This window comes from Amphiprion ocellaris, chromosome 4, assembly GCF_022539595.1.
Source record: "Amphiprion ocellaris isolate individual 3 ecotype Okinawa chromosome 4, ASM2253959v1, whole genome shotgun sequence".
NCBI lineage: Eukaryota > Metazoa > Chordata > Actinopteri > Pomacentridae > Amphiprion > Amphiprion ocellaris.
This window is the reverse complement of record NC_072769.1, coordinates 12022266-12047827: the sequence shown is the minus strand read 5'-3', so window position 1 is coordinate 12047827 and position 25562 is coordinate 12022266. Positions and strand designations below refer to the sequence as shown.

The following is a 25562-nucleotide window of genomic DNA, read 5'->3' as shown; positions in this document are numbered from 1 at the left end:
TGCAGCTTTTTACCTTATCGTGGCCTCCTCAGAATGCAATCAGAATGTGACAGGAGACAGAACCTCATTGATGACCTGCTAACCAGAGAGAAGCAGCTCAATGCCACTTTCAAAGGAGACATCACAGAGCCTGAGCCCTCAAGGTATTTGTATAAAGAAAAATTAGTTTATCTTGAATGTCTTAGATCTCATCAGCATTTCTATAATATTAAGAGTGAGATCACACTGGGACAAATACGACTATGATGGCCCAGTGTCAAATGGGGTGTAACATGTTTATCATCAATGCGATGTTTCTCTTGGATTCATACCAGTAATTTACTGGTCTGGCCTCCTTATGGCTCTTGCAGGATATTTGTCCACTCTGAACTTCTATCTGTCAACTTCAGTTAGTGTCAGAAAGCCCGAACCAAGCATCACCACATGATGCTTCAGGGGGCATCCTGCTCAGAACATGTCACCTTTAATTTTGTGATTCCCCTCTCTGATGTCTTTTTTAAAAAAAAAATAATATCTAGCTCTGGCTGTCCAATTAAAAATAATGAATCCTCATTCTCTTGTCTATGTTCTTAACCGGAGAGGTCATAGGCGATTCTCTGCTTTGATGATATGTCACTGGTCACTAACTTTAGGTGAAAGTCTTTGTACATCCGGTATGACCCATGTCCTGTGACCTCTGCCTGTGCTATCACTCGGAAGGAAGTCTGCCTGTCTGCCATTTTGACAGGGTGCTTAACTTCATAGCTAATTCTTTTTCATTAAGAGATTTGCTCGCTTTGCGCTGTTGATCACACATTTGGCACCCTCTACAATAGACAGACACATTCATGTGAATGTATGAATGTGTCTTGATGAACAAAGATGAAAGGAGTGAGTTTACAGTTTCTTACTCTCCACTGAACATATATTGTACTACTTGTAGAGCTCATCAAAGAGCTGGATGCCACTGATATCCTCCTCAGCACCAGTGTGACAGTTTTGAAAATCTTAGGTAGCAGGTAGTCATTACTATTTGTAAGATTTGACCCAGTGTTGCCCAGATGATATTTGTTTGGACAGAGAGAGGAAATGGTGTCATTTTGTTAAAACCCTCTAGCCTCTCATGTCTGTTTCGTTACTGAGTGTTTTTCGTTGGCGCCTCCATGTTCTCTTCACATCGTAGAGACACCGCATTTATGGAACAGATCTTATACAAAACAGAATGTCTACTTTGTCATTATATATGTTTTTAAGTAGTTCCTGAAATGACTGCAAAATTAAGCCAGACATCAGATGAGTACGATTTAGAGAACCACTTTTGCTGATGCCTTGATATGCCTTTCTCTGATATCTTTCACAAGCTTTGGTTTTGGGATTGATCTACTTAGTGGTGCTTTGCACGGGCTTTCATCTTTTTACAGACCACACACCCATTTACATAAAAGGCTCTGTACAAAAAAAAAATCTGAAGTGACATTTTCTAATAAATTAGCTTGGCAAACTGTAATCATGTGGCCATATGGTTTTTAGTTTGCTCAGTGAGACCTAAATTTAATAGTGATATGTGGTGGGTAATTTGGATTTGTGGGTAGGACCCATTCCCACTGTGTGGTCTCCGAGGACAGAATGTGGGAGGGGGGTAGATTGGCCATGCTTGGATAATCTAAGCTGCTTTTTAAAAACTTTTTTTTTGGGAGAAGTTTAGGTAGAAGAGAAGAGATGAAGGTTGCTGAGGGACTTTAATCCATCCCTAAAATAGTCCATTCTAAGCATCTCCATTTCATGCTAAACGAAATACAGACATGGCCCATTTTTGCGAAGGCTCAGTTCACCCTGTTAACTCTTGGACTCACCTTTTCTCCATTATTCACTAACTCTTCCTTTGTGTTTGATAGCGCTGGAAGTAGCTGTAATTGGTTAAATCTCGCCTGTCCAAGTCACTCAGTCAGGACCTGGATGCTCAGGCCCCAGTGGTGGCAGTCTAGTACTTTGTGGCTGCCAAGAGCTGTGCCTGACTGATTTTGGCGCTTCCCACTGGCTGGTTAATTGGATCTTCACACAATGCGTGGAGGAAGCGGAGGGCTGGCACATAGTCTCATAGTAATCAAACATGTTAGAGAGGTTAGACTGAATGCTTTGTCTCGCTCACTCCTGTGATGCTATCAGCTTCAGCCCGCCTGCATTGTGACTAGTCTCACTGTGCTTTACTGGCCACTTCAGAGGTAGCTTGAAGCAGTCATTGCACTGTGAGATTCATGAGTGGCAGCGAGGTAAAAGTTGTGTTATGTGTTCCATGTGGAAAAAAAAGCAAATCTGTTTTACGGGATTTGAAGGGGTTGGTGTAAGCGTACCAATGACAGACTGAAATATGCTAATTGCACATCAATACCACAGCAAGTACACCTTGTTTGGTACAGTGGAATCACTATTTCCTGTCACTGATAAGCCTGCATCTGGTTCAGGTCACTTTTTTGAGGCTTGACCAGCAGACGGCTTGCTCTCAGCAGACACAATTAAATCCAGCCTCACACAGAGACCATGAACTCGTCACCGCAAGACAGCCACGGCTGGTGGGGGTCTGAAACACAGCTTTAAGCTATTAAGAGAAGAATAGCTTTTAAACCACATAGCGGTGTTTAGCACAGCACATTACAGTGCAGAGAGCTTTCTGGCCTGTCACTTTGTTCGAGCAAAACCTCCTCTACAATCCACAGTCCTGTGACAGATGGACATGCAATGTTTACATATTGCACAAACTAACCTGGTATTTTTCAGTCATTCAAAAAAAACCTAAAAGACAAATGAGTAAATAAACACCTTTTTGTTTGATTTAAAGGATTTTAATGTCAGAAGTGAACAAACTTCTACAGGTGTTTGCTGCAGGAGTTACAGATGTGCATTGTACTCTTATCCCATCCAGCCATATTGATTGTGTAACTAAAGCATGGTTAGTGTTGTTTTGGACTTGAGTGGTGACGGACAGGGAAAAGGAGTGCATTGCAATACACTTTTAGTTTTTCAGTTGTACTGCACCTTTGAGAAATTCATCTTTAATGCTTCAGCTGCTGTTGCTCTGCATTGGATTGAGGTAACATCGTCTCCAAAAAAATTTGTTGTTATGATGGGCCTCTTGTGTTTTTGTTTTTGAAAGGATGCTACAAAACACTTTGGAATTTAAGCATTGCTCTGATTATGTATCGCAGGTCCACACTGATGGCCGGAGGGTCAGGAGCCAGCGGAGGCATTTCAGCCAACCCTTGGCTGATCAACGAATCAGAGGAGACCAAAGGGCTGACCTTTGGAGAGATCAAACAGCAGCAGCAACGAGTCATTGAGGGTAAGTGCACATGAATATGTAACAGCCAACATCGATCAGATTATCAAATCAAAATCAGTCATTTTGGAATCTTGTTTTCAAGTATAATTTTATGTTTCTTTAAAAAAAAAAAAAAAAAAAAAAAGAACTTCTCGTCTAAATATGAGTATTGTAGCTGATAGCAGTATTTCGATACAATATCCTGCATAAGTAGAGCAATGTGTGAAATATCACTTGAACTTTCTCCTGCTATCCCCACCCCCCTCATCACCACTGTCACCCCAACCGGTCGAGGCAGATGGCCACCTTCCCTGAGCCTGGTTTTTTTTGTTCCCCTCCCTATTTTGGTGCTGGTTTAGTGAATTCATGCTATATAAATAAAATAGAATTGAACTGAATTGAAACATAGTATGGCCATCATGAACATACATAGCATTTCACAATGTGTTTGTGAACAGTATGAACACTACCCTCTATCTGTCAAGTAAACATAATATTCCAGTAAAATAAATAATAAAATAAATGCATAATTAATAGATTGTACAAGGATTTTAGACATAGCCTGAATTGCATTAAAGTAATAGTGGGGAAACCGATGTATGCTAACATAAAAAGGTGATCATTATGCTTCACATCTTGTAAGCCCACACCTATTTTTTTCTATTTCCTGGCTCTGACATGACTTGAACACCCAGACATTAGTTCACCTGACTCCATATGACACTTCATTGCAATGTCTCCATTACGGCTCTGGTTATTGTCAGTTTGCGATCCGAGATTCCTGTTAAGACAGTGAAACCAAACCACATGGAGCTTTCTAGTCCCCCTGTGGGATTTCTGGTGAACGTGGGTAATGGTGAGCGCCTGAACTTGCGGTAAAAAAGAAATTCCTGTGGTAGAGAGTATGTCAAACTGCTAGGGAGGGAAATCTCTCTTCTCTTCTCTTCTCTTCTCTTCTCTTCTCTTCTCTTCTCTTCTCTTCTCTTCTCTTCTCTTCTCTTCTCTTCTCTTCTCTTCTCTTCTCTTCTCTTCTCTTCTCTTCTCTTCTCTTCTCTTCTCTTCTCTTCTCTTCTCTTCTCTTCTCTTCTCTTCTCTGCTAACAGCCTATCTTTTCTAATTCCAAAATAATTGTGTTATTATATAACAATCACAATGCACCATAATTGCTCCATCCTTACAAATGGCTTTTTCAAAGGGGATTTCTGTGTTATTTTAATTCTTCAGTATAATACATTTTTCTCAGGTCTCTTTTTTTCACGGTTGTCTGACATTGACTAATTTTACTTCGTTTTCTCATGTTCATGTTTTATAACAGTATAAAATTTCACTCTTCTCAGCCCAGGATGCAGGCTTGGATGCACTAGCGGCTGTCATCAGTCGACAGAAGATAATGGGCCAGGAGATCGGCAATGAGCTGGACGAACAGAACGGTAAAGCTCAACGAGCTCAAAGCTCAACATGTGCGTCTGTACATATTCGGCAAACTAAATTCCAGACACATTACACAGTGCAGTGTGAAAGCAATCAGACTTGCTTCTGTTCTGCAATGGAACTACTTGCCTCATGTGCTTTGCTGGGCAGTGATACTCCCTAACACCATCACACAGCACCAAGCACACACACATATTAACATATGTGCACTAAACTACTATTGTCAGAGCACCTGACCTCACATTCAGGTCATGATCATGTCTGCATAGTTATCTTTTGTCATGAACCCCACAGGGAAATGTAACCTCTGTGTTCATGAAACTTAAATAATTTGGAGAAAAAAAACTGCACGAGATTTGTGTTTCTGGAATCAGATCTGCTCACAGCTAATGGTGTCTTTGAGTTATTCCTGGCAAAAACACTCTTACTTAGTCCATAAATAGCTTCCATCACAGGTAGAATGCTCTATACAAAATGATGTGCATTGCTCCAGACTCTTTTTCTGCCTAGACGGCCGGTACATTAGACATAAGATTTAGGGACGATCATCTGTCAACCGGTAAAAAATCAGATACTTTAATGCATTTCTCTTGGAAGACTACATCAATTAATAGGCCAAATTCTGAGAGTTTTGCCTTACTGAGAAGATGTAGCATGTATTCTTATCATATTCTAGATTTAATTGTGTATCTCTAATGTTTACACTGACAGTGAGCCCAGAACATGCATTAACGTCTCAGTTTCTCTACTGACAAGCAGGAAAAGAAGCATAACAGTTCAGGAACTGTGAGCCAGTAAAAGAGAAGAGTAGATAATTTTACCCACAGTAATATTAAATGAGTGGTGAGGTTAAGTGACACTATGGCTACAACTATTTGTCACACACATTCAGGCGAGAGTGGGTGAACTTTAGATTTCATATTTTCTCACCCATGTAGATAAAAAATACATAGTCTCAAGGCTTCAGTAATTAGCCGGCGATGTTGAATCTGCTGTTTAAAAGACACAAAGGGAAGAAGCCTGAATCTCAACAGAGAGGATTTGACTTCATAGGACACATTGTCCGAGTCCAAACAACAAGTTAAAATGATTGCAATATTATTTTTTGGTGAATTGCCTGATTAACCTCTTAACCTGTTCACATGGAGTGGGCTCACACACCTACAGTACAGTTATTGTCTGTTTCTGCTTTGATGACCAGCTTGCAGTTGGGAGTAGAAGGCGTTGTACTATCGTGTAATATCCTGTCTGAGCAGTTGTGCCCAAACAAGTCCAGAGGTTGTATAACTGAGTGATCTCGGCGTGGAAATGTACGACCTTCCCTTCTGCTGGGAAGCAACGGCAGATGTTTAGCTCTGTAGAGAAAGAAAAGAAAGATGATTGTTTGAGTCTGTGCTCCTCTCACTGTGTTGAATCACAGTCTGATCATTGCTCTAATGCTCCAACTGCCGTGGCGTTTGACCTGTTTTCTGTTTTTTGTTTTTTTAAAAAATCTGATGTCAGTGTTTTCAATAAGGTGAGGCTGAATGGGCAATTATACTATTTGCGCTTTGTGAGATTTTTGTTTTGGCACTAGAAACAATGTCCTGTCAATGTTCCCATTTTTAGATCCCACATGACACGACTCTTAAAGATAGATTTGCAGGGAGCTCCACTCTTTATTTCTGTAAGGGTCAAAAATACGCTACCTGTGGTTAATGGACTCCATGTGTTGAAACCTATAGCATACAAATTTGTAGAAGCCTGCACACACCACCTGCTTTTTGTTTGTTTTTTTCCATCACTTGGTATGGTATTTAATGAGATTATATTGTAATATATGATTCTTATGGAAGTCAGTCATAGCGTTCCAACCTGGGGACATATAGGCTGTTAATAACAGAATCTGATGGACCAAGCTCCTCACAGACTCCTCTGGATGTCTGTCAACAATTTACCTTCATGTTCAAGCTGTTGTCACCAGGTTATGATTTGCAGGACCTGAATTTCCACAGCTTTTCTTTACCTCCCCATGTGTCTTCTTTTTGTGAGGCCTTTGCTGCTCCACCATCTCGTTTTCACTTCCTGTTCTTCTTTGCCACATTTCAACAGTCCTTTATTTTATTTTTATTTTTTTTCACATTTCTTCCCTTTACCATGTTCCCTCTCTTTTCTGCATCCTCTCCGGCTGAGTTATGGGAGAGATCTGTTTTCTTTAGTGGCTGACAAGGTGGAAAATGGGAATATATCATACAGTGTAGACCCCATTTTCTCTTTAGCCTGATTTAGAGTTCTTTGGAGCAACACACAAGCTTTGGTAGAAGAGACTGAATGGATTTGCCACACAATAAAAAAGACGTTTGTGTATTTATTTCTTTATGTCAAAATATGTGCATCAGTGCAGTTCAAAGCGCAGACTAACTAAAAATGCTGCCAGAATACTTCAGTCAGGTGCAAAATCACTAAAAAAAAAGCTGGTTCTTAACTTTGAGGCTGCCCAGCACAAATACTTTTTTTTCAATCCTTTGCAAAACACTGTTGTCAATACCAGCAATTGAATCAACTGAATTTTCTGTTAATTTCTGTCAGGTTCTGGATCCCCATAGACCCAGCCTTGACTCTTGCTCTCTTGGATAGTTAAGCAAGTGTCATTGCTTTAATATTCTTATTATAATAGCATTAACTCTGACACAGACTATATTTAAAGTGTGCTTTAATCTAGTACTGTTTATCTTTATGTGAGTAATTAACACTTAATGAATGGATTTCTGCCTTCAACAGGGAAAAATTCTTACATTTCTTGGATTATTGCTTGAGACAGTTTAGTAGGTGCTGCATTGTATTAAATGTCAAATTCGGCAATGTGAAAAGTAAGAGTATAGTTTAATGTTTTCTGAGAGGTAAGGGAAATGGGTTTTAGTTATGAAGCTGGAGAATGGCAAGGCTTCTTGTTGATCTTGACAGTTGGCGCGTAACCTTGGCGTCCCACTGTCTTTCCGTCCTGTGGGGTTCCTTTCCCCCCAGATCACTGTACTGTAGCAGTGTTTTCCTATAAATAGATTAAGCTCTTTGTAGTTCGGCTGCTCAAGTCTAGCTCATGACCAAAGTGCAGTGGAGGTTGCAGTCATTTCCTTTTCGGGAAACAATTCTGGCCGAGGTCAGCAAGGAAGACGACCCTTTTCAGAGATTTAAAGATGAACCCAAAGCCCCCGAGTTACTCCCATCGCAGTCTCAACTGAATCAAAATAGACCGAAACGTATAAATGAGTAACTAGACCAATTATCTCAGTTGCAGTCTCTGTTTTATAGCACATAACATGAATCCGTTTCAAACTGCAGATTTTCCGTTTTACATCCCAGTCACAGTATAAGAAAAAAAAATCCTTATTGTTAGTGTGTTAAAATTTGTTAAATTATGTGCTGTCATGTTTTTTTTTTTTTTTTTATTGAATATTTCATACGTGATGTTACCATTTCCATTTCCAAGGTTTCATTTCCACATTAAATGTTGCTGAAAATAGCCTGACACATACCAACTAAAATGGCTTGAAGCATTTTCCCTCACCGCTGAGAAGGATCAACATTAATTTTACTTTATTGGTGTTGATATTTCTCATACTGTGGCCTGGAACAGCCACATCGGCCCATGTCAGTGTCCTGTATTTATGAGTGACAGACAGTGGCTGGCTCATTAAGTTAGCTTCTTTTGAAAAGGGTGGCAAATGTTTGAGGCTGTCTCGTTTGTCAGAGTTTAATGGCGCTTTCTGAATTGGATTTGGCTGGTGGTGAAATACTGTGGCTATGACATACACTACGTACCTCATGCAAGCTTCTCCTCTCAAATTTACCAGTGTATCTCATGAGTATTCAGTAGGTGTAATTGAAAACCATTTGACGTCGACAGACAATAATAACATCTGCGAATGGCTCAAATCAATTATCAGGTGTATTAATGTGCTTACTGCATCATCATGAGCAGGCATTATATATTCAGACTCCATCAATCACTTGAATGACTAATGAGTTTCTCTGTTTTCCACTACCTCTCTGCATCTTTTAAGTTCATCGTCAGTCTTCAGCTCAACTAAATCTGCTCCTCAAAGTTTATCACACAAACAATTCAATCAGTCACCGCCATTTGTTTCATATATCTGTGAAGACGGAACTTTGAATAGCAATCAGACTTCTGACTACTCTGGCAGATGTGTTTTTATATTAACATCAAACACACAACCTTTCCATGTCCTCTCCCCTGTTTTCCTTTCTTTGATGATATTATAAAACAAGATAAGCTGAGCCTTTATGAAGCTCACAGTGGGTAAATTTGCAGTGTTGTAATGACACAGGACATAGCACAAACATGTATGGAACATCAGTTGAAAAATATAAATATAAATAAAAATTTACATAAGTACTGATTTATTTTTTTAATATGTGGATATTGAGATATTGCAAAAAAAACTGTCTGCCTGTGGGAAAAATCACAAGATATTGCACAGGTTTGTCCATGAGTGGAAATGGTGATATTGCACAGATTGTTGTATATTTATAAAACATGATATTGCACAGATTTTTAAAATGTACATAATGTACAGGTTTGAATCTTAATATTGAGCCCAAATGAGTTGTGACAGTTTTTCAGTATGCGATCTACTAAGAGTGCCGTTGGCCGTAAAGTCTGACAGGCAAAGACGGACTTGAGAATAACATTTTCTCCTATTTTTACTGAGAACGCTGAGTGTAGTCGAAGCTTGTGCCAATTTGGATCTTGTCTTCTTAAGCTCTCTGTCTAGTTTGTACAAAGCAAAAACTGTTACTGAAATTATACACATTTTTCTGTCAGTCTCGCAATTGTGATTTAATTTTTACTTTTTCCTCTGCTGCCATTATTTAGGGATTTAATGTCACTAATCCCTAATAAAACCAACGGTTCCTACAGTGGCTCAGTTTGTGGCCTTTCAGTAAATGGAGTGTTGTTTAAGCACTTTGTCTCCCAGCCTTGTTAAACTAGCGCTACTTGCCAACTGTTCTCTGTAAGTAAGCCAGCTGCTAAAATAAATGTCACAATGGACCTCATTTCTAATAATTAAATCACTGATTTGATTCGCCATCAGCTGGACGTGTATAAGGCTGATATGGATAGCATTAATGACGTCCAAATAAACAGTGGAGTGAGGCTAGAGGGGCACCCACTGCTACAGCACAGTGACATCAGCATCTACCCCAGACCCATGCTTGCTTTTGCTTTTAGAAACCGACTCGGTGAGCAAATAAACCATAGTAATGATGGCACTAGGCAGCAAATCAACGTGGTCAGAGTTGTGGATTGATTTATTGTTTGTTTGATTCACTCCATTTGAAAGTGAGGCTGGTAGTAGTGAGTAGTGTTTTCCAGACGGCATGGAAATGCGGAGAGTCGTAATGCGGTGTTCAAAAGAGTGTTGTCATCAAAGGAATGTCAAACTTGCAATGAGCCGCAAAAGAGAGCATCATCTTGTGTGACCACCAGACTGGCTGACTGATGTTTGACTTTGTGAGTTATTGAGAGCTATATAGATGATGGGGGATTACGTTGGACACCCACGCTATTATGGTCTTTGGTTTCATTTCTCATAGGAAAATGCCAGTTTTAGACTACTCTTGAAATGCATCAACATGGTTTTGTATTTCTACTTTTTGAATATTGAAGCTGTTTCAGAAGATGAAAATAATGATTCTGTAAAGACTTTTTGTAGCTGTACACACACGAAGAAGACAAAAGATAACCAAATGAAGATGTACCGCCTGACCAAACTTCTGTGCCTCCCTAACCAGACCACGATCAATCATGAGTCCTTGCGTCTTTATTTCTCTATTTATCCGTCTCGGCATCCGTCTTTGTCTAACGCCTTTTGGTGTCACGTTGATAGAGTTGTGGAGGAGGGGGCTAACAATGACGTGAGGGATTTGGGTCACATCAACCAACAGCAAGTGATGAATAATCCAGTTTAGGCACAGTAAGGAAATTAACATTTTTGGACACTTAAAGAAAAACGTCTGAAGACATTTCATCAATCACGCCTTCTTTTGTTTCCCTCAATGCACTGAAGTCTCTCTTTTTAGTCAGAAAGTGCAGATTTAGACTTTGATTTTCAAGGCAGTCTAGAAATGCAACTAGTTGTATAGATGTATGTTGTGCCAGTGTTTTTTTTAGACCTCTGTTAGTTTATGTGTCTGTTCCTTCAAGTTTCAGGGTCTAAAAAGTGTACAGAAAGGTCTCTTAAGTGATTTTACTGCCTTTCTTGGCATAGAATTTCTTCATGGTCATGTAGTGGCAATAAAATCAGTGACTGATTCTAATGTGAAAGTCTTTTTTTCTGGCCTTTTTTGAGCTTCATTGATAGACAGCAGCGAGAGAGAGACAGGAAAGAGGGGAGAAGAATGAGGGAAGGACCTGCAGCAAAGGGCCATGAGCTGGTTTTGAACCCATGACTGCTGTGTCGGAGACTATCGCCCCGTTTATTGGTCGCACACTCAACCTGATGAGCTACAGGTGCACTCTGTGAAAGCCTTTTTGATAGAGTCGTTGCCTACAGGAAGCATATCAGAACCTTTAAAGTTGTACATATTATCGCTGATATTCTCTGTTGCCAATATATTGAGGATAACTTAATTTACACAATTCCTATGTTGATCAAGAGTATAAACATGAGTTTTTAAGAGAAGTATAGGAGTTGGTATAAGGAGGTAAAGAGGTGAAATTAAATTGAATAATAACAATTATTTAGTGTTTTTCTTATGTCATTTGCAGTATTTTTATACATACTAAAATGTAATTGTAGGAGGTTTTCACCCTCGAATGTTTCCCACTTTCGTGGTTTTCGCTTTACAAGCTGCAGTCTTTGTTCAGGATCATGGTTTTGATTTATCTCGATCCATCTGGAGCAAATGTGTGCTGGTGACAGTTGTAAGCAAAAAAAAGGCCCCATTAAAAAAGCCAGTGGCAGAATTGCTCATATTCCAGGAAGAGAACTGATGTGTGGCTGTGGTCGAGGAAGGTGATGGTGGAGACACCCGGCACGACGTTCAGGCCTGATTTAGCACTCTCACTTTTCACTGTTAGAATAAAACAAATATTGACCAAGGTTAGTCATTCCATCCCCCTGTGAAGCGAGCTCAGCAAAGATTGAAACCACTACAGAAATTTGCAGTTACCCCAATAACAAGGAACAGGCAACAGGTAAAAGATTGACAATGCTTCAGCAGTGTTGATTGAAGAGCAGAGCCATCTTCCAGCTGTCTACATTTGTTCTTCATTATTGATTATTTAATGCCCCCCATTATATCAAGAGCCCAGCATTAACAGAGAAGCAAGTAGAAAGTGGTATTTTTGTAAATGTGGGTATTTCATAGCTGTTTCATTACATATTAGAGTAAGATGTGTTGACTAAATGCAGAAGGTACAGGACAGACTTGAACGCACTTTGTATTGCTGTGTTTGAGAATAATACACCGAAGGTTTTTGTGCATCGCGGTGACTCATGTCTGTGTGTTTCTCTGTGTTATTGTGTAAGCGATATTATAATACATTAAGAACCACCCTTGCCACAGCTCTCTGGATCAGATGATCCTGACTTGGCATGTTTGTGGAAGCTGATGTTTCTTTGGGTTGATTTTAGCTGGAAATGGTGAAGGAGAAATCTCTCATTTGAGTCTGCTCAGCTCAAGTATTGCCTGTTTAGCAATAAACTCTTTCCTCAAAGAAACTATTTAGAATGCAGCTATTTGGTGTCATTTTTTTAGAGAAGATAAACAAAAATTCTAACAGATTGTTTCAGTGCAACATACTGTTTGTAACAAATGAGTAGAAAACGTAATTGTAAGACTACCCATCCACTACTCACAGCTGTTGCAAAGCAGATTCAGAAGGTCTGATGCAAGGACAGTGAAGTCTAAACTGCACTACATTATTCACTAAAAATAAAAGGTGATGGCAAAAATATGAAGCTAGAATTAAAGATGGACAGTGTTTGAATGCTAAGATGTTAGTATGTGGCTAGCTGCGTTTACATCCAGTTTTGTAGTGAGAGCAGATTGTACGGTAAAAAGCCCTAAAATTCTCTCAGGGTTGTTGTTGCACTCTTTGTTTCACATGCGCACACACATCCACACACCACAGACATTGTGCGTATGGTAGAGAGCAGGCACCCAGAGAAGCCTAATATACAGTATGATGCAGAAGTGAGGTGTGGTCAGTCCTGCTTAGCTCATCTGCAGACCCGGATCCCTTCCAGATGTCCACCAACAGGCCTGTTTGGAGACTGGGTGAGGTTGTTTCTCCTCCACTCCCTGTCCCATCCATCCTCCACAACATGCTCAGCCACCATGCTGGCAGTCGCAAGCTTTTTCACAAACTATCAATTGTGCATTATCCCCAAAAACGTGTCCGCTAATGAGGAATGAAAAAAATCTGAAGAAAGTATGATTTCACCAGTCTTTCCCACCACTGTCTTGAAAGCAGAAGATGAGACAACTCTTGGAAACCAACACTTCTTGGGTTGTGCGTGCTCTTTGAATGGTTTGGTCTTTTTACCAAGTCTTTCAGTAATTTTAATACTGTTGTAGTGGCTATTAAGGGGGTATTGCTGTTATTATAGCATCTCTCACCACAGATTCTGCAATTTGTTATTTTCTATTCCATAAATTTTATGTGTTATAGTAACCTTTTAACCATCCACACATCAGCCATTTGCTGAGACGATGATCCATGATTTCAGTCATCGTAAACAGCTAAAGTTCGAAAACTCATTATTACTTATGCTTAATTTTCTACGATTCATTCAGCAGTTGCTTGTTTTTTGTTTTTTATTGGAGAGTTCCAGTTCTTTTTTCCATTACACCAGTATGACATACAACTGTGTCCAGACGTTCATTCACTGTCTCACATTGAAGGATGCTAAATAGAGATCGAGCCTCTTTTTTATTGTCTGCCTTGTTATATTGAGGGTTTTACTTGAATTTTTAAACATTTATTTTGGCACCACACAAACATGTTATCCAACTGCTCCTATTAATAGTTTTAATTATCACAGTCTGTGCCATACTACACCCTTATGTTGACTGAAGTAATGAATAATTATATTATAAACATTATATTTTTATTGGCTTTGCGAGAAGGCCTTAAGGCTTTTACGCATAGATCAAGGGAAGCCAGTACAACCAGGTACTGCAGAACTGCCAAGACATTTGACCAACACTGACACTGGCATGACTTTTTGGGGAGACATAAAACATAAAAAGAAATATTTGACACAGTTCATACATGTGCTCTATGTAGCAGTATTGTAGTTCCATAGTATTTTACTCTTTGCTTCAGAGCAATTCATTCAGAAGTTAATTTAATACAGTATAACAGACTGTATACATTTCTTTCACACAAATTGAATTTATATTTTCTTTTGTTTTATTTAATTATACGCCTACAATAATTATTGTAATCCTTAATATGCACATTCTCTATGCACGTCATATAGCATTTGAAAAGCTCCTTGAATTTTTGTTTTGCAGTTTCTCTGCAATAAGCTGATTTATATTCCATATATATGTGGTCACAGAATGCACCCTTTCACCTAACTTTTCTTGCCTACTTTATTGCTGTTCTGTCCCTGCTGTCCTCGTATGAATTATTTGGAAAATTCTACAATGATGCTGTAATGTGGATAAAGAGAGCAAGATCTTTGGTATTGGCCATCGTTTTGTATTATGGAGTGTGTATAAATATGTCAATCATAGATAGGATGTGAAATATTATCTGTATACAGATATAACATTGTCTGCTGGTCAGCACTGCCTCATTATATTACCTGCTCAAAATGAAGATGTCGTGATTTAACTGCATTTTGTTCGCACAGTTAAGTGCTGCTGCTTTTTGCAGAGAATTGCGTAGTGCATGTGGTATGTGTACAATTTAACAGCAAACTATTGTTGATACTGTGCTGTAATTTGTCCCTGGAGAGCATTTGCGGGCTGATTGTCCAAGGGAAGCATATTAGCTATACGTGTTGGTGGTATTGGTGGTTGGGAACCTCTACAGTTTCAGCTGCCAGTGCTTTTGGCTCTAAGTTAAGGATTCCCTGCCATTTAATGGTACCTTAGACTGACTCAGGCTTGGCCTGGCAGGTTCCTTTTGGCTAACGCAAGTGACAGCGGGAACAAATCTCCCCCTCTGTTTATTTAATTGCTAACCGCTCCGGTTTGGAGGCTACGTTCAAAGGGCCGACGAGCAGAGAGCAGCCTTGCGCTCTCCTCAGCCTCAGGGAAGCATGGGTCATCCCACATAATGAGTGGAAGGACTTACTTTACTAAGTCTGCCTCAACCCACAGCCAGCACGTGGTTCCCATTTAACCACAGAGGGAAGATTGCACCTTCATCTGCTGGGCATTTTTATGTGTTTATGTGTGTGTGCAAGTGCACATATGTACATCTGTTCTTTAGCAGCCTGCACTCAGTGTGTGTGCACAAAGATGAGTGTGTATGTTTGAGAGTGTAAGTGCCTCGTCTGAGTGTGAGATCACTGTGTTTGTACTGAAAGTGCACACCACATGTCCAGCACATGTTGTCAGATTGTGATTGGCACATGAGCCGTATTTATATCTGCATGAGGAGCTAAGAGGCCACTGGCCAGTCAGAGATGGTCTTGAGTTTAAGGGGAAATGTTGGTGCAGGACCTCACACACAAACACACACAACCAAACACACACACACAGTGCGGTAGAGAACAGGGTGGGTTAATCTTAAAAATGCACTGTGCAAAGACAGTGAGTTGACAGAGTCTGAGATGTTCTGCAGTGAATGATTGATGGAGCAAATGAAAGGTGGATGAGGGAGAAAAACTTGGACCGAGATATTGGAAAGGACAGTATGAGAGAAACTAAGAAAAAAAAAGAAAGTGATATAAAATACAAATAGGCAAAGAAAAGTGCACATCTTGGCCAGTCGACCTCACTCACAAGAATTCCTTTAACATCTTTTACCACAGCTAGTGCAAAGAAAGAAAGGGACAAAGGGAGAAGGAAATGCAATTTACAAAAAGGAAGGTTTTTATGAATTTTTTTTAAGTAGAAAAAAAAAATCTAAAAAATATATAGGTACTTTATGAGAAATAATAAATAAAAATAAAAATAGATAAAATATTTTTACTGCTGCTTTGTACTAGAATATGTGGTAATGGTAGACATAACATACTGTGTATTGCTATTTCACTGGAGAGGTATTTGACAGGCTCAAGCGTCAAATGGCTCTCTAAAAGATACCCATCACCTAACCTTCAAAGTTATATATTGCTGTCCCGTTAAAAGGTGTTACAAATCTTTAATCATGCTGCAGAAATCTGTCACTGGGAGGTCACCTTTCTTTTATGTGGGAAAGGCTTTTTACCCTATCCATTTCATCTGTTATCTAATAACCCTGCATGTGTGCAATCAGCCACTATCTACCATCCAGACTGTATTCAAGACAAAACATTAAAAAGGAAGACAGTTTCAAAAAACGCAGTTGGCCTCACAAATTTTGGCGTTCATATTGTGTCCTAGGATCACCACACAGGTCTGCTGCTTGAACAAGCATGTCTCCTTAAAAAGGCTTTTGATCTTTTATCTGATCATTCTCATCTGTTTTACTCTCGGCTTAATCCCAGCCTCCCATATTATTTCTAAGCTGCTATTGTGACACATTTGAGACAAGTAGGGCTCTAAGTGTAGCATTATGGACATATAAACACACCCTGCCATGAGCATAGATAAAGTGAATAATGTGGATTATCTTGTAAAAACGGCGCATGTTGAATGCCAAGCAGGCAGACAGTTCTTTTAATCAGTTTGCTGGATACAGGCAGGTGTGAAGACCTGAGCGGCTTTGACAAGGGCCAGATTGTTTTGGCTCCGAATTGCAACTTAGAGGACTTAAAGGATCTCCTGCTCACGTCTTGTGCCAGTCACCACAGGGCACCATCAGAGGGCTTGTTCAGTCCATGCCTCGGTGGTTTGGAGCCGTTACGGTGGCACAACAAAGGCCAAGAGCATATTAGGCAGGTCGTAATAGTTTTGTCAGTGTATCAAATGTTCATTGAGCTTCCCACTACTGCTTAAAGATGAAAGTGTTTTAAATTGCTAGAATGTTTTACCTGCATTATGTGAACTTACAGTTTCTTGATATCCCAGAATTATTGCTAAAAATGTGTAGTATGTTCTTAGATTGCAGGCCCCAAAAGACACATGCACCAGTAATCTAATATACATTTTTAGCAGTGATTTTATCTTTTATATACCAAATTCTTGCAACAATTATTAAAATTTAAGTTTTTACTGTATCTGATATTTTTTGTTCTCATTTTAATATCTATTTGAGAGAATATCAAGCTAAAATTTAAGGTTACCTGTCTCTGCTCTCCCTTGTAGCCCACACATGAACCCACTAGTGGGCAGTAGTGCCAGAGGCAGAGCACCAGTCCTCAGTGAAACACTGTGATTAGACCTACTGGCTAGAATAGTAAGGCTGTATGCCTTCTTGTCTGTGTGACAGATGTATTAAGGTGTTGGGCAGATGATGAGGGAGTCACAGGATTTTACACAGGGATTGCTAATTTGTTTATTCCCCGAAGAGATTTCTTCTTCACCTCCAGCAATCAGCATCTCCTCCTTTTTGCTCATCAGCTGGAGGAACAGTGCAATTACACAACAGCTGTAGGTGCAGATGTTTAAATAACCGCAGTTTATGCATGTAGGTCACTCTCCGGCTTGATAGGTAATTCATGAGTATGAGACTTGTGTTAGTGTGTGTCATCGATTCATGGGAATATACTCACGTTTGCACTAATGTGTGTGTATGCATGTGGTTTTTCGCTGTGTCTAACTGTCTGTGCATCCAGCCATGTTTTTTAGAGCATATAGCCCACAGTGGAGGATGTGGTCTTGGTGTGTCATTTTTTTTTGCTGTTTGCTTAGTACCCTCCACCAGTCCCAGCTACCCGCAATTATGTGGGAGACTGTTGGGATGGGATAAGACTTTCAGCAGTTTGTCTCATAGGCCGCCCTGGCATGCCAAATGTTCCCAACTGCCTTTGTCAATTTCAAATTCCATTGTGTGTTTCAGCAGCGGTATTTTGGATCAGTTGAAAACATCACAATGAAAATTGCAAAATGGAAAACAATACTAGAATAGGGTCAGAAAATTGAGCACACCAAATGGAGAACATTTGGTCAAGTAAATGGCTGATTAAAAGCTGTGGTACATGCCATTGGAATATAATGGCCTTAACAGCTAGGGCTTATGCTTGCTGCTTTTTGACTGTCTTTATGTTTCTATACTCATGTGGGCATGTTGTGCAACAATGGAAGCAGCATTGAGGTACAGGGAGGTTTGCCCCTCTCGTGCTGATGTTGTAAATTATGGGCTCATTTTACACCACAGTAGCACGAGAGTAGAGTTGCAAAAATCAGTCCGAAACAAAAACCTGCAGTTATTGTAATAGTCTTTTAATCAATTTACTTATTGTACTAGCCAAAACGCCAAACATTTGCTGGTTCCACCTTCTCAGATGCAAGCATTTGCTGCTGTTTTTGCCATCTATCACAGACATTTAAAATCCTCTGCTGTTTTACTTTTGTTTGAACAAAACAAACTTTTGCAGATGTCTTCTTGGAGAAATTGTAAGAGGGATTTTTTTTTTGTTTAGACATTAGAAGTGTGATTTGCCAGCGAACTAACAGCCAAGATCTGAAAATGTTCTTTCCTTTCTCTGTACCTGGCGCACTTGAATTTGTTCCTCTTATTCAACAAATTACGTATATTCTGTTATTTCCTACATTGTTTTACTTCTTTTTAGCACACAGTAAGAATAATTGTTGTGGCACAACATCAGGAATTTACTTGCACAAACTTTTTTTCTGTTAAGCAATCTTGTTAGGCTTCCAAACAAGAATCTGATACAATTTCATATTGGCATGAATTAATATGATGATGTTTAAAAACAGCAGCACAAAATTTGGTATGAAGAATGCTTTTGAAGATTTGGGTGACCTGTTTGTCGTCTTTCTGTGATCTACTTATTAGTCAGGTGTCTGATAGACTTCTCTATCAAATGTTGCTTATTAGGACTTTGAACTTAAGAGCTACATTGAAAGCTGTCAAAAGGATGCTCAGTGCATGATCCCAAATAAAATCCAAGTTGGATCCCACCATAACTTTGGATTTTGAACAACACCTCTGTGATGTTTTATGTTTCATTCCAAACTGATCTTCAGCAGATATACTCCAAGTGGCCCAAGCTCTCTTTTCCATAGTAAAACATCTCTATTGTGGCTGATATAGCTTTGTATTGTTTACTACTCTTGTGTTCCCCTGAACAGTGAGTTAACACTGCGATGATGACTGCTCCTGTGTTCGGGACCCAAAGGTTTGTTGGAAGCACGTTGCATCCAAGATGTTTGTGCACTTTCCTCTGTTTGTGTGCCTGATTGGGGTGTGTCCGTCTGTATAGTGCTTATAGACCAGAGTGTGTATACACGTGTGTTTGTGTCAGCGTCTATGCATGAGAGCATATTTGTCTCCATGCGTGTGAGTGCATTATGAGTGAAACAGGGTCTGGCATGAAGATCAAAGTCCCTCCATAACTCCTCAGTCAGTCAGTCAGTCAGCCAGCCAGCCAGCGTTTTGCCGGGAATCTCCACTTACCACAGGGGATGTTGAGTTATTAGACTCAGATCATTTCAATTAGAACATAGTTGATCGGTTAGTGAGAAATTCTTGAGGCCTGTACTATGAAGCAAGTTCGACAAACCTTGGGTATCTTTTCATAATCACGCTTTACTAAGCCTAACAACTGCACTGTAGTCAGGCCAAATGGTCTCACAAAGCTGGCCATGAATCCAGAGTTTCAGAGTCTGTGAGCGACTTCACATGAAAGTGTTGTCATTGGCATGAGAAGACCAGGTGCATACATGGAGCGGTCTAGATCCACATAATGTTCACTAGAAGAATAAACTGTTATCACAAACCGCTAAGAGAGGATTAAAAATATAATACAGACAAAAAAAAAAATCAGCAACTTAGAAAATGTAATCAATTGGCTTATCGATGTCACTGTCCTATTGTGTAGAAGTTGTTTGGGTGTAGGTTTCTCTTCCGACATTTGATGCACCCCAGTGACAAGTAAACTGCTGTCATAGTCCTGAAAACTCAGGGTTAAAACCTGAAATTAGCATGCTAACCCCACATCCTGCTTTGGAGTACATCCCTCAGATCTTGCTCTTGTGTTTACAGCTCCATCCCAATCAACAAAACTAATATGTTGAAATATTCCTTGAGATGGTGTGTTTTGGTACCAGTGGCAGTAAAGGTTTTGGAAATCATCTGGTATTTAAGTTTTAGAGAATGCCGCTTTCAACCCTGCCAAGTGTGTTTTGTGGGCAGTGGGACACAAAATTGCAATTTTTCAGGACATTTTGTTCAGTTCCACAGCAGAACTATTTGACAACAAAACAAGTTGTCATTGTATAATACAGAAATTTTGTGCTGATTTATGAATGTCAAGTTAACCTTTCATCCGTCTGCATTTATAATAGCTGTGGTTTGTTTGGGGGCAAACGCTGTTGAAGATATAATTTGTTGTAACCAAGTAGAATTTGTCAGAAAATTACTCTGAAATGTAATGAGCTGTTGTAAAAGGGTAATACCATGCCTGTGTACTAATGTGTAGTATTGTTATTTAACAGTCAGCCAAGTAACAAGGTGGTACAGTAGAAAAGCTGATCACTGCTACAAAATTCAGTAGGTACTTTCCAGTTCCCATGTCAGGTGAATCTCATCTTATTAAACCAGTTCCGTCTCATTTTTTAGACGTTTCTACTTTTTGAATTCGTCACCCCCTCCCGGGTGTCCTTGCAAATGAAGTGTGATGGTAGTGATGAAGTGTAAGTGCGGCTGGGTTGGAGGTGCCGTGCCAGTGACAGGGTGGTCCATGCCTCACGCTGCTGCTGCTGCTGCTGCTGCTGCTGCTGCTGCTGCTGCCGCTGCCGCCGCCGCCGCTGCTGCTGGCACCCTCATGCTCATCATGCACGCATTGTTCGGTGGCACCTGGCCATAAGAACGGAGGTGGTGGAAAGCCTGGTAATGATCAGACTTCTTTTCATTGTTGTTGGTCTTTGTAGAGTGTTCTTAGAATTTTAAACCCCTTTATTAATTCTAAAGGGACAGAGCAGATCGCATGTGTGTTTGTTGTATGTAATGCACTGGTAACTTCAATTAATTTTCTCTGTGATCACTGTTGAGTGATGCCTGGCCATATAGGATGAGGGATGCTGGTGAATCTGGCAGCCACACACAGAAAAGTTTACATTCAGTCTCTTCATTCCTCTTTTTTTCTATTGTCTTGTAATACTTAGATTTAGTTTCTGTAGATGACGATATAGATTCGATCTTAATCTTAATTCCAAATATTATATTTATCGCGAAATTTATGTACAGTCAACACATGGCCAAGTTGACAAAAGCCACTATCATCCAGTTTTCTTATTTTCTTATTTTTTAAAATTTTTTTTTTTTTTTATGTATCATATTGATCTTTTCCAGTCTTTGCCGACTCAGACTTCCCAGTTTCGTTAAAAATAATGCAATACTGCTAGGCAACCAAGCAAGCTAGACGTGACGCAATGTTGTGACCAAGAACTTTAATGGGAACACCTGTATACACGCTTATTCCTGCAATTATCCAATCAGACAGTCTTGTGACAGTAGTGCAGCAGATGCATGAAATAATGCATAACAAGCCAGGAGACATCAGAATGAGGAAAAAAAGTGATCTCAGTGACTTTGACTGTGGCGTGATCTTTGGTGCCAGACAGGCTGGTTTGAGCAACTGGAACTGCTGATCTCCTGGAATTTTCACAGTCTTACTCAGAATGGTGCGAAAACCAAAAACCAGCATTCTGAGTGGTGTGTGGTGCTTCTGCGGACAGATATGCCATTTTGATGGGAGAGGTCTGACTGGTTCAAACTGACGAAAAGGGGACGGTAACTAAGCTAACCACTTTCACATCTGTGCGGAGCCGAAAAGATTTGATCCATGAACGTGCAGCTGACAAAACTGCAGATTTTATGTGATCCAGTCTTTGATGTCAACATGAACCAGGATCTCAAAAGAATGTTTCATGTTTTATCACGTGGAATCTATGCAACAGAGAAATGACACTGTTTGGAGAGCAAAAGGAGGCCCTAACCAATACTACAGCTTCTGTCTCATATGTTTCAGGAATATAGCTGAATCCCAGGCTGCCTATCTATAGACCTTCAAACGCATATCTTACGATAACATATGTACTGTAACTGCATACATCTGTTTGTGTGTATGGGAAAAACCCAAAGTGCTGCTCCTATAGCAGTTTGGTGGACCGGATTCTCATAATTCTGGCATGTACAAACCCAATGATCTGTACGTGCTGAAAATGAGCTAGTGTGGAGGTTTTTCTCAATTTATGTGCTTTTCTTTGAAGTGTGGTTTCTTCAAACTTTGAAAAAGTCGTTCATCAGCTGGCCATTGTTTTTGGTGTCCATCATGTGCAGGATGGATCTTGGGGTAAACGTAGCAGGGTTAGGGAGGTGAAACTGTCTGTGGACGCACAGCCGGTTTCAGTTTCAAATGGGCACACAAATGGTTAGAATTAAGGCTGGAATTGTGGAAGACATGTATGTAATTGCAGTTTAAGTGGTTTGTCACTGCTGTTTGAGCTTTTGGTCTATTCATGTTGATTTAAACCTTTTTCTGATTAATAGTTTTTTGTTGTAGAATCCAGTACATCAGGACTGTATAAAACACTGTTTGTTTTGACTTCAGGCTACATGTGCAAAAGGCTATCTTTTCAAGTATGCCATGTGTTTTTGGGTATATTTACATCATTGAATAAGTTTTGCTGGAGAAGGTGCAACATAATTATTAAAATGACTGCAAAGCTCGATGTAGCACTGTTGATACTGTTTCTAAATTAATATTCAGAGATGAAAGGCTTCTTTCACCTCGGCTACAACTTCTCCTGATGGCGTAGTAAAGTTACATTTATTCCAAGATTGACAAAGATAGTGCCAATGCAAAGTTTTCATTGAACTAGCGTGTTGCCCCACATATGAATAAACAATGCTATATTTTGATCATTGGCAAGTCAGAACATGGCATGAACTGCAAAAAGCAAGACATTCATCATCACTCAGCCAGCCGCTACCCCAGAGTTAGAAAATGTCTAATGATGCAATAAAGGGTATCTTGCCCCCAACGTGTTGGGTGGACGAGCCTGTCAATGCATTTGGACAGACTCAGAGATTCACTGGGGCCAGGAAGGCTGATGATGTCCAGCAGTGAGACTAATCTGTACACATGTGGCTCAGCACTTCAGAAGGCCAGATGTTGGGATGGTGAATTGTGTGTATGGTGATACCCTCAAAACTCCATCAGCACACATGCACACATTTGATCACAAAGGCACAAAACAGGGTAGAAGCTGAGAAAAAATCTTGTACCGAGTTGAATTTACTTAAGACATAAGATGCATACCATTATTTACATAAAGCCTGGATACATGTGTGACTGGAGTCCATGTTTACATATTGAAGACTCTTGTGATCCTATGACGTTACATCTGCTGTGCCTACAGGGATTTGAATTGATTTAAATACAATTTTTATTACTTTTTTATCACATTTCTAATATGTACCTTGTGGTATTCATTGTTTACCACAACATATCCCTCAGGCTCATTTTTCATCTTGTTTTCTTTCGATCATACATCATACTAAGATTGCATTTCAGAGAAATGCTATTTAATATTCTTTCATTTTTAATGCATCATATTACTAGTTGGCTTCTCGATTAAAAAAAACAAAACACAGTGGCTTTTCTTGAACTGTTGGTGTTGGACACTAAAGCAGAATCAAGTTATTAGCTATCCATCACCAGAGTGAATATTTAAACAATAATAAAAAGCCCATTGAGTATAAAATAAACTGACTTTTTTCTTTCTTTTTTTACTGGCATGCAAGGTGATTGTTAGGAAAAGAATGTGGTTTTGTTTACATGTTCTCACTTCTAACATGTCAGACTAGTTAAAGACAATGGTTATTTAGCATCATGTCTATACAACGGCTCGTCTTCCATAGACAGATTTTGCACATTCCTTTTATGTCTTCATTGTAGTTCTTTTTGTTTTGGCATTCAAAAGATTTATTGGGTTTATTACTTAGCTTAAAAACTGGTAAAACTCTAAGTTCCTCACTCCCCAAAGACCCCTAGGGTAAGTTTGTTTACAATAAGCAGCCGAGAGCAGAGAAAAAAAGAAATAAGTTGAAAGAAATGCTTCCAAGACTGTGAAACTTCTTGTAAATACTATAATTGCCCTGAGTTGTATCATCATGCTGAGTACCTCTGCGTGTGCCAAGTGAAGTTCCAGTTACATCCAGAGATGTGTGTGTTTTGGTTGGCAGCGGAGCTATACCCTCCATACACCAGTCAGTCACACCAGGGCCAATTGGTAACAGTTGTGGCCAGGCCCCCCTGCGTTACAACAAGACAGACAAGAGAAGGAGTGAAAAAACAGCTATCTTTCTTTATTTTCTTTTTCTTCATATCCTCAGGAGAAATCATCTCCTGAAAAAGCACAACAAAATTAGCCCCACTGAGTTAGATTGTGTTTAAATCGGTGAAAGGAAACAAGCATTTTCTCTGTGCGCCATGCCCACTCTGGGAAGAAGTCCTACAATAACACATAGAGTTAATACAGAACATCCTGGAGCCACCCCGGAGTGTCGCTGTTTGTGGTAGTACCTCCACCGCATGCACAGACAGAAAACCAGTCACCACTGCTATAGCCTCTTTGAGGATGAGTCAGTGTTTTTGAGGCTTGTGGCAGATCAGGGATGTGGGAATTTAATCGTTAAAATAGAGACTGGCTCCCAAACGTTTCACCATTCTGCTGCATGTCAACATCATCGTTGCTGTCTGACATGAGCTAGACTTTATAATATAAATCCGCATCCAGTCTGCTCAGGTAGCACCTTGTTACCGATTCTGTTTGTGGCTTTCATGAAGAGAATCTCTAAGTAAAGCTATGGTGTGGAGACTGTTTAGTATTGTCCCACAAATGCATCTCTGCTTTTGATGGACGTGATTCTCTCGCCTTGTTAGCAGCTGAATGCGAGTGTGGGTCAGCACCTCCAAATCTGGCTGTGATACTCTGTTGGAACACAGTGAATTGCTCTCTTGTTGCTGGAAGTGAGTCACTGCCTCACTTGAAGGAGTTCAACAAATAACTTGCGATCTTGTTCGCAAGTAGAGTGAGATGAAGCACGACATGAACAGGTGTACTGGCACTACAAGAGCAACAACAGACATTGTGCCAGATAGTAATAGCTAAGAGGGAGCTGAGCCTGAAGTTGGCACTCTAATTTTACTGGATGATCTATTTTGTAACCCTCACATATGATCACAACCTTTGGGTAATGGCCAAAAAAAATTAGAACATGAATGCAAGTGGCCAAAATTAATTTCCTTTTCAGGGAAGGAACCCACAGTAGAATTGCTGGTCCTTTGTATTCGAACGAGTAATTGTGGTGGTTCAGGTAGATGTGACCTGTGATGCCTCCTTGAAGCTTTTTTGTGCTGATAGTCCATTCAGAAGAAACACTGTTAGCCTGAGCATTGAATGTGCTGCTAGAAATTCTTCTGGACATCAGAAGACTCTCCATAGGTTTACAGATTTATAAATTCAGAAACAGAGTAAGAGCCAGATCTAGGGAAGAGTTATGAGGAACTACTCTGGAGACATGTTTTGCAAAAGA

The 25562-nt window shown here is 39.8% G+C and overlaps 1 protein-coding gene across 1 annotated transcript in view; it reads left to right on the top strand.

Moving 5' to 3' along the window:
• stx8 (syntaxin 8) overlaps positions 1–25562 on the top strand; it is a 40346-nt gene that overhangs the window by 1486 nt on the left and 13298 nt on the right. Inside the window, exons 4-6 of the mRNA XM_023263730.3 lie at positions 33–143; positions 3183–3316; positions 4633–4725. Coding sequence (XP_023119498.1) covers positions 33–143; positions 3183–3316; positions 4633–4725 — 338 coding nt within the window. The remainder of the gene's footprint in view (positions 1–32; positions 144–3182; positions 3317–4632; positions 4726–25562) is intronic.